This window comes from Brassica napus, chromosome C1, assembly GCF_020379485.1.
Source record: "Brassica napus cultivar Da-Ae chromosome C1, Da-Ae, whole genome shotgun sequence".
In the NCBI taxonomy this organism is placed as follows: domain Eukaryota; kingdom Viridiplantae; phylum Streptophyta; class Magnoliopsida; order Brassicales; family Brassicaceae; genus Brassica; species Brassica napus.
The window spans coordinates 31,655,795-31,666,039 of NC_063444.1; the positions used below are offsets into that span (position 1 = coordinate 31,655,795).

Below are 10,245 nucleotides of genomic sequence, written 5' to 3' on the forward strand. Positions count from 1 at the left end.
TTATCGAGTTAGTCTAGTCCTTTTAGAGCCATTTCAGGTCTGGAGTTGACTGAAGAGCTGAAGGAAGAAGCGTGAAAAAAGGAGCAAGAATTGGAGTCTTTCCCCGCGGAACAATCGAGTGGAGCAGTTAGACGGTTGATCCCACCAGGAGCAGCCAGACGATTGTTCCCGACATTTATGGAAGTTTCCATATCTTTCAAAGATTTGCCCTAATCACCTAATCTCTCCTCTGAAGTCGATAGCGCCTCCATATAAAAGCCATCCTTATCTTTATTTTATTTTGGACGCTAGTTTTTTGCAATAACTCTAGATTTTATTTTGGCGATTTGCAACTTGTAAGAGAGAAAGCTCCATCTCTCATCTAGAGAAGATTATCCTGAACCCTTGTTTTCTACTCTATTTTCTATGCAGTAGTATTAAGAAATCATGTCTGTGTCATCTTGCATAATGATCGAGTAGTCGGCTAAGCTTGCTTAGGGTTTTAGGGTGTTTGATCACATGAGCTGAACATAGATAAGCGATCTCATTAGTGTTTTCATTCATATACTCCTTATTGCTTGCATTAACTTGATCACTTAATGTTCGAACCTAAGTTAATCAACTCACTAACCGTGTATAAGATAGCTGGATCAATTATGAATGAGCTTAGTATCCCTAATTAGAGAAAGTAGATATTAGGGTGTTAAGTGAACTGATCGGACTTGATCTCTAAAGCTTGCTATCGCATCTTGTTCCAAGCGAGAGCTTAGGTAACAAGATCGATCTGCAAAGGGAACAACACCACGACAGTGGGTTGTCCCAGCACGAGTGATCCGAGTTCTACATTGCATTTCATCGCGCTTGAATCATTGTTTGGCTCAGTATCAGCACCCAATAAATTACCCTAGGCTAGCTTCTTGTTCAAATTGAATACAACCTTTCATTACTTGTTTCCTACGTCAAAATTGAAATCAAAACTATCTACTGGTCTTAGCTTAATATCGAACTCATAAGAGTAAAGTGTGAACTGGTCCTCTGGATTGAATCTCAAATATTACAATTACCACTGTTTAAACTTGACAGTAGGAAGGATTCATTTTTAGTGTATCAAGTTTTGGCGCCGTTGCCGGGGACAAGATTTTACCTTTATTTTTCGGTTTCATATTTAGTCTAAGATATCTAACTTGCTTTTATTTCTTTGTTCAAGCTAATGATCCAGATGCATGACCAGTAGACAAACTCGGAGAAACGCACAAAGATCACTACAACAACTTACCAACGAAGAGCTCGCAAGATTAGAACAACAGAACCGTCAACAGCCAAGACTAACCGACACCAATATGGGTGATCACGGCAATCAGGGTGATCTCACTGCTGCAATGGCACTCATGCAACAGCAGATGCAACAGACCTACCAGGCACAACAAGCCGCTGCTGCACAAGCAGCCCGAAACACTAAAGAAGCTGTTCCGATTGGGCAGAGGAACTTCCTACATAACCTGCCAGCCACACGCTCTGCCATCAACCCACCACCCTGCACCAGACAAGACTTTAAAATCAAGCCAGCTTTGATCAGTTTAGTGCAGAGGAAGATATTCAAGGGGTTGCCTGCGGAAATACCAATGGATCACATTGAGAACTTTGAGAAAGTGTGCTGCTTCACTCGAGCAAACAGAGTACCACCAGACTACATCAAATGCATACTGTTCCCTTTCCCACTTGATGGGAAGGCTGCTCGCTGGCTAGACTCTCTACCAACCGGATCACTCACTTTGTGGGAGCAGGTCCGATCTGCATTCCTTAGCCACTTCTACACGAAGTCAAAGACAACAGCTCTGAGGCAGAAGATTGCCACCTTTAAACAGTTGGTGGACGAACCTTTTTGTGATGCATGGGAATGATTCAACATCTACCGCAGAGAGTGCCCACATCACGGTTTTGAGGATGACTATCTCCTTGGAGTGTTCTATGATGGAGTAGGATGGGAGTACCGAAACGCCCTCAACTCAGCCAGCAAGGGAGATTTCATGACCCAATCAACACAAGGGGCGTTTGAGCTGATTGAAAACATGGCGTCAAGCTCATCCGATAATAACATGGAGAGCGATCGCACCCAAAAGGTGAACAGCATCGACAACAGCAAGATCGACGAGCTGACCGCCAAGGTTGATCAACTGATTAAGAGCAACCAGAACTAGGTTTTCATCATGGAGGAATCTCCTCAGGATAAGGAAACTGCGGACAATACTTTGGAAGCAGATCTGTCAGCGGATGATCAGAATGAGGTCAGTTATGTCAATGGACAGGGATGGCAGTTCAAGAACTATCACCCAAACCCTAACGTGAGGAACAATCCACATCTGTACAACTACCCCAAGCTCGATACTCTGGCTGACAATACCCATAACAACCAAGGGCAAAACGCAGGGTACCAAAAGGGGTACAACCAGAACCACCAAGGGAAAACCTATGTCCTCAGCCAGGCTCAGCACAATCAGTCCCAGAATCAGAAACAGCTGGACCAACCAGCAAGTTACTCCAGCGGCCACAACTGCTCAGCAATATGAGTTAAAAAGTCTAGCCATGATGATGCAGCATGTACTACAAGGTCAACAGATGCAAGGCAAGGCGTTGAATCAGGTCACCACTGACATCAACACTAGAATGAACCACATGTTCAATGACCTGAGCACAAAGTACGACAACGTTGCCAGCCACATGTTACATATGGATATTCAGATAGCTCAAACCGCTGGAAGTGTAACGAGGCAGCAAGGTACACTTCCTGGAAAAACAGACAAAAATCCAAAAGAGTGCAATGCAGTTGGGCTGAGAAGTGGAAAGCAACTGTCCGATCTAGCACCGAGGAAATTCACAGCGGCCGAGAAAGGGAAGCATAAGGAGTCAGAACAGCCACCCTCGGATGCTCCAACAGCTGAAAACGAGGAGGAACAACCGGTTGAGACTAATCCATCTGAAACCAAGCGGCCAGCTGAAGCTGTTCGCCCATCCCCAGAACCTGTTCCTGGTCGCGAATACGTTCCCAAGGTTCCATATCTTGTTCCAGCGAAAGCTACTCGTAAGGATCGAGAGGAGATGAAATGCAGAAAAATGCTGGAAGACTTGACCGTCAGACTTCCTTTAATGGATGCGATCCAAATGATGCCTTCCATGCGAAGCTTTATGAAGGGTTTAATCTCCGGGAAGATATCCGAAGATAGTGAATTCATGATTGTCTCAAAGGAGTGCAGTGCCGTACTTCTGAACAAGCCGATAAAGAAGCAGGGAGATCCTGGCAAGTTTGTTCTCTCCATCCAGATAAGGAAGTCAGTTTTCTCCTGCTCCCTAGTTGATCTGGGATCCAGCGTAAACCTCATGCCTTATTCAGTGGCAAGAAGTCTGGGATTCACGCATTTCAAACCAACCAGGATGTCCTTAGTGTTCGCAGACAGGTCAGTCAACTTTCCAGTCGGTATCCTCGAAGATCTCCAAGTAAGAGTTGGGAACACCACTATTCCTGCAGATTTTATCGTTCTGGAGCTTGAGGAGGAATCCAAGGATCCTCTCATCATAGGAAGACCATTCTTGTGCCCTGTTGGCGCTATAATTGATGTGCGGAAAGGAAACATGGATCTCCTCCTGGGAGACATCGTGATGCAGTTCGAAATGAATGCATTGATTAAGAAACCAATGCTGGATGGACAAACCTTTGAGGTGGATGAAGGGATTGATCCGCTAGAACACCATGAAGGAATGATTGAGATGATCCTTACAGATGATCCGCTCGAACTCGCACTGATAAGAGCAGAGGCTGAGCAGAACGTCGAGAACATTGATGCTGATGGGTATACCAAGATGCTCGACTCCGCAAGAAGTATGGAGCGGATGGTAGCATGTCTAAGTCTGGAGGAGGCAAACGATAAAAACCAGAACAATCCAACAGGAACAACCTCCCCAGTGAACTCGACTGATTCGTCAAGACAGACCGACGATCCTTGGAGCGAGCTGAAGGCTCCGAAGGTTGAGCTCAAATCCCTTCCCAAGGGACTCAGGTATGCATTCTTGGGCCCGAATTCCACATATCCTGTCATTGTGAACTCTGAACTTAATAATATGGAAACTGCATTGCTTTTATGTGAGCTTAGAAAATATCGTAAGGGATTAGGATATTCACTAGCTGACATACCTGGTATTTCACCAGATTTATGCATGCATAGGATACACCTAGAAGATGAATCGATGACTTATGTGGAACATCAGAGGAGGTTAAACCTGAATCTAAAAGATGTTGTAAACAAAGAGATAATGAAACTTCTAGAAGCTGGTGTAATTTATGATATATCTGATAGTAAGTGGGTTAGCCCTGTTCATGTAGTACCTAAGAAGGGTGTGATTACTGTCATCACTAATGAAAAGAATGAACTGATTCCTACTAGAACAGTAACAGGACATCGCATGTGCATTGATTTCAGAAAATTGAATGCAGCTACTCGAAAGGATCACTTCCCACTTCCTTTTATTGACCAAATGCTTGAGAGATTAGCTAACCACCCATACTACTGCTTTTTAGATGGTTATTCAGGTTTCTTTCCATCCAGACGATCATGAGAAGACGACATTCACATGATAAAACGAAACATACGCGTACAGGAGAATGCCTTTCGGCCTGTGCAATGTGCCAGCTACATTTCAACGTTGCATGATGTCGATTTTTACTGACCTGATCGAAGACATAATGGAGGTTTTCATCGATGATTTCAGCGTCTATGGAAGCTCCTTTAATGTCTGTTTGTCGAATTTGTGCAAGGTACTCCAAATGTGTGAGGAGAAACATCTTGTACTCAACTGGGAAAAATGCCACTTCATGGTCAGAGACGGGATTGTTCTAGGACATAAGATCTCCGAGAAGGGTATTGAGGTTGACAAGGCAAAGATTGAAATGATGATGAGCTTGCAACCGCCAACAACAGTGAAAGGGATCATAAGCTTCCTGGGTTATGCTGGTTTCTACAGGATGTTCATCCAGGATTTCTTCAAAATCGCAAGACCACTCACCAGGCTGCTTTGCAAAGAGATCAAGTTCGATTTTGACAGCGAGTGTCTAGCCGCTTTCCACACGATCAAGGGAGCTCTGATAAGTGCACCAATTGTGCAACCGCCAGATTGGGACCTTCCCTTTGAGATCATGACAAATGCAAGTGACTTTGCAGTGGGAGTAGTGATTGGGCAGCGAAAGGATAAGAAGCTCCACGTGATCAAGTAGGACAATGGATGAGGCTCAGTGCCGCTATGCAACTACCGAGAAGGAGCTTCTGGCTATTGTTTTTGCGTTGGAGAAATTCAGATCTTACTTGGTGGGATCAAAGGTGATAATGCACACTGACCATGCGGCCTTGAAGTACCTGCTCACAAAGAAGGATGCTAAACCTCGTCTTTTGAGATGGATTCTTTTGCTCCAAGAGTTCAATCTCGAGATAAAAGACAAGAGAGGGGTTGAGAATGGAGTTGCAGGCCATTTATCAAGGATGGAGGTTGAGGAAGACACTGCTCTCGATGAAGGACACCCAGTGGAACATGTCAACGCGATTCATCTACGCTTCACGTAACAGTCCTTGAGCACAGCTGCTAAATGCTCGAGCGTTACAGAACAGTTTGTTGTTGTCGTCCAAAAGAGTTACTCTCACCTGCCTTGGTTCGCCGAGATTGCGAATTTCCTAGCAGCTGAAAAGGAACCACTAAAGTTCACTGGAAACGAGAAAAGGAAATTCCTAAGAGAAACGAGACATTATATTTGGGATGAACCATACTTGTTCCGGCATTGCAAGGACGGAATCTTCAGAAGATGTATTCCAGGAGACGAAATTCCAGGGATCCTACATCATTGCCATGGTTCCTCCTATGCAGGTCACTTGGCCACATTCAAGACAGTCTCAAGATCTTCCAAGCTGGTTTCTGGTGGCCAACTATGTTCAAGAATGCTCACGTCACATATCTAGATGCGACGCATGCCAGAGACTAGGGAATATTAGTAAAAGGAACGAGATGCCTCACAATTATATCTTGGAAGTTGAATTATTCGACTGTTGGGGAGTCGATTTCATGGGACCTTTGCCTCCTAACTACAAGAACGAGTATATCCTGGTTGCTGTGGATTACGTTTCCAAGTGGGTAGAAGTGATCGCCAGCCCAACTAACGATGCGCGAGTAGTGACCAAGATGTTCAGCTCAATCATTTTCCCAAGGTTTGGAGTTCCTAGAGTTGTCATCAGCGACGGAGGAACACACTTTATAAACAAGGTGTTCCAAGGGCTGTTGAAGAAGAATGGTGTGAAGCACAAGGTAGCGACTGCATATCACCCTCAAACGAGTGGCCAGGTTGAAGTTTCCAACAGAGAGATCAAGAACATCTTGCAAAAGACAGTCAGTACCTCACGCAAGGACTGGTCGCTCAAGCTTGATGATGCTCTCTGGGCCTACAGAACAACCTACAAAATACCTCTCGGGACCACTTCTTATCACCTGATCTATGGGAAAGCCTGTCATCTCCCTGTCGAACTAGAGTACAAGGCGGCTTGGGCTGTCAAGCTTCTGAACTTTGACATTAAATCAGCTAAGGGAAGGTGCACCATTCAAATCCATGAGCTGGAAGAAATAAGGCACCTCGCCTACGAAAGCTCCAAAATCTCCAAGGAGAAGACCAAAGCCTACCATGACAAGTGGATCTTTAGCAGATGCTTCGAACCAAACGACAAGATCTTACTGATCAACTCCAGGGTTAAGCTGTTCCCTGGTAAACTGAAATTAAGATGGTCCGGACCCTTCACAATCAAGGAGGTTCGACCCTGTGGAGCTGTTGTGTTGCTGGACACAAAAGGAGGAGAGTTCGTTGTTAATGGTCAGCGCCTCAAGCCATATCTTGCTGACTCAACTATCACAGAAGGTGAAGAAATTCCCTTAAACGATCCCTCCTCAGCCTAATAGGCTAATCAAAGTCAAGCTAGTGACTTTAACCAAGCGCTTGGTGGGAGGCAACCCACTGGTGAGTATATATTTATAGTCTTGTTTTCGTTTTAAAAATTTTTAGGAACTAACTTGTAGATTAAAAACAAGAAAACCTGAACTCTTCAGTCGGAACAACCGAAGGACTGTTCCCATTGCGGAACAAACCAACGCCTGTTCCCCAGGTAAGTGTCTCGGACCGAAAAAATAAAAATAAAAACCAAAAAAAAAAATTAATTAAAAAAAATTAGAAGAGGAAGCGGTTTAAGGTTTTGCCTATTTAAGGCCCAACTCTCTCCACTTCCCCACTTCCCCATCTCGCCGCAAACTCATCCCCTTAAGAAAAGAACCCTAATCAAAACCCTTGAAACTCCATCGATTCTCAAACTTTTGGTTCTAATTCTTTGGGGTTTCGAATTCATTTCAGTTTTTGCAGCTCTCAACGAAACAAGGTAACAAATCGAACTCTCACACAATCGCGCATGCAAATCGCGATTCGTAGTTCTCTCCTTTTTCTTCTTCTAAGTGTTTTAATTGGATATTTGTTGGCAACATTCCTTGAATGAATACATCTTAAGATTGCTAGAATGATAGAAGAATCAAAAGTGAGAATGAATTTAAACCGCCTTGTTGAGAGCTTTGACTGAAGATCACGCCTGTTAGCAAGTTTAGGTGATGCGGTTACTTTGAGATTGTTGATTTGATGCTGATTGATTTATGGTAGTTCTCTGGTCATTGTTCTTCAAGATATAGTTGGGTTGTTTGGAAATTGGATGGACTTGAGTTTATTTGAGAATGGTTATGACTCCATCCTTTTCTAGACAACCCACGAACAGTACTAATACTAACCGTTTCTTTCCTTTTGCAGATGCCTCCACGGACCAAGCAAAAGTCGGTTAAAACCCCGAAGATCACCCGCGAGAACTATGTGAGGCCTCCAAACCACAATGCTCTGGCTTTATACCCATGGCCGCGCAAGGACCAGGAGGGTCAGCCAATCCGTATCGACGACCCGATGCTCCTCGATTTCAACTGTGAGGGATGGGATAAGGAGTCTGCGAAACAGTACAACTCACTCCTCAACATCGAGATCCTCCCCACTCGCTTCGGTCACGCGGACACTCTTGCCTCCCTTGGTCTCGAAACTGATGTGTTCGAAACTCTCCACGCCATGGGGATTGCTCCGCTCTGCTACCAAACGCACGAGCTCTACCCAGACCTCGTTCGGCAAGTGCTCGCTACAGCTCACATCAGGTACGACGACCCCTCCAAGCTAACATATGAGAACTGTTCCTTCTCATTCATGGCCGACGGTAAGTTCTGCTCTCTCTCGCTTGACAAGCTCAACGAGATTTACATGATTTTGGGCAAATGTAGAGAGGTGTCAGTGATTAACAAATTCTCGCCAATAGACCATTTTTGGGACCTCATTGTAAATGGCACTTTCACATCCCGCAAGGCGTACCAGTCGCAGATCAGATACCCTACTCTAAGGGTGATTGTAAAGATGGTCTCCAACCTCTTATTCGCTAAGGATCAGACCTCGAAGGTCACCAAGGGAGAGCTGCAGATGTTGTACTCGAGGCTTGAGGATGAAATCCGCAGAGCTAGAGACATCCCAATCCAGGCGGTTAACACTAACCCTGGGTACCATCTCATCTGGATGTTCTATACACGACGAGACTGCTTGATGAGAGCCGAGAACAAGACCGATGGGGAAAAAGGATCGATGTGGTAGCCTACTCACTCCTCTCTTCAAGTACTTTGGGATCAACCTCCGTTCGTACGAGGTAAACCATGACACCGAGTACATCAACACCCCTTATCTGATCGCTTTCCAAATCCTCCGCGACGAGTGCACCTACAAGTTCGCGAACAAGGAAACATGCTGTACTGCAAGCTACTGCAGCCACTCCTCACGAACTTCAGCACGATCAAGAACATTTGCTTCATGCCTGATCCGGAGTTTCTTTGTGCCGATCCGCGAGCAACTCCCCCTGATCAAAACATGGATGATGTAGAGGACATCACACCAGACGAGGACACTGCCTATGATCTAGGCCCACTCGATGATGACGCAGACGATGCGACATACCACCACTGGATGGATGATTCCCAGCGCAAGAAAAACAGCCTCATGAAGAGGATCCTCAGGACGATCATAGGTGGTTGCTTCAGTGGCTAAGAGGGCATAACTTCCGCGCAGGAGCACACTCCACAGCAATCACACCGACCAGGCAAGGAACCGGTTGGATCTTCTGCTGCTGGAGAGCGCCTACTGCGGAACAGGAGGACAGCTGGTCGCTCCGAGAGCAGGGAGTCAGACTGATCCCGCCACATCATCTATTCTCATTGTGTTATCCATCTGAACAATTTATTTTCTTGCTTTTTATTCGCTTTTATTTGGTTTGTTTAGCTTTCCTCAAATTTATTTTCACAACCAGGGATGGTGTGAAGTAAGTCTGGGGGAGGCGATTCTGTGAACTTTTGGCTTTTATGTTTGAGTCAGTCCTTGTGTTTTTATCGAGTCAGTCCAAACTCTTGTGGGAATTAGGACCCTATTCTGTGATGATCTTTTAACCACCTCGTGCTTTAACTTTCTTATTCAGTGACCTTAGCAGTGACGAAAGACCCACACTTGGACCTGGAACACTCCTAATTTATCTCAGTTGACTCTCCAGAAGTTTTCCGCTGATCAGGTTACACTGAGTAGACTTAACTCCACCTAACTTAAACCTAATATTGACTGCAATTTCCTCTTGTTATGGACATTAGATCAGGGAAACGAGACCTACACTCAGGACTTCTTATTCTTTTCATCCATCTTGCTGATCCTGAGTGGCTAGCTCATTTTTTAGCTAGTTCCTACCTTGCTCCTAAGCCTTTATTCCACCTTCATGCACTCTCTTTTCAGTTTCATATATGCAGATATGTGCAAAAAGGTTGGAGAGGAAAGGATCGACACAGTCTCTTACTCGTTATCGTTGCAAAGGTTCGAACAGAACAAGGAGAGCAGTCGGTTTAAGCAGTCGGAACAAATGCTCCAGAACAGTCAGTAAAGAACAAGGGAGAACTAGCAGAGTCTCCATTGGCACCAATCATTCCATGCATCATCTCCTTCTCCGTCACACCATCATCTTGATCTCATCTTTTGTATTTCAGTTATAGTATAAAAAAATAATAATAATTGTGTATTCTTTTATATGAGATCACTGATGGAGAAAAAGGACTAAAACGAGCAGACGTCAACAGCCGATTGGACGTCTA

At 44.8% G+C, this 10,245-nt stretch overlaps 1 protein-coding gene and 1 non-coding gene across 2 annotated transcripts; one reads left to right on the forward strand and one right to left on the reverse strand.

The window, feature by feature from the left end:
• Nucleotides 1-1,811: 1,811 nt before the first annotated feature.
• On the reverse strand, nucleotides 1,812-1,918 carry LOC125581133. The gene has a single exon (XR_007318844.1). It is a non-coding gene; the product is annotated as a small nucleolar RNA R71 (small nucleolar RNA).
• Nucleotides 1,919-2,562: 644 nt separating this feature from the next.
• Nucleotides 2,563-4,587, forward strand: LOC125579938. Its single transcript, XM_048743848.1, has one exon. It carries the CDS (start codon nucleotides 2,563-2,565, stop codon nucleotides 4,585-4,587), a length of 2,025 nt encoding a protein of 674 aa, XP_048599805.1.
• The last annotated feature ends 5,658 nt before the right edge of the window (nucleotides 4,588-10,245 follow it).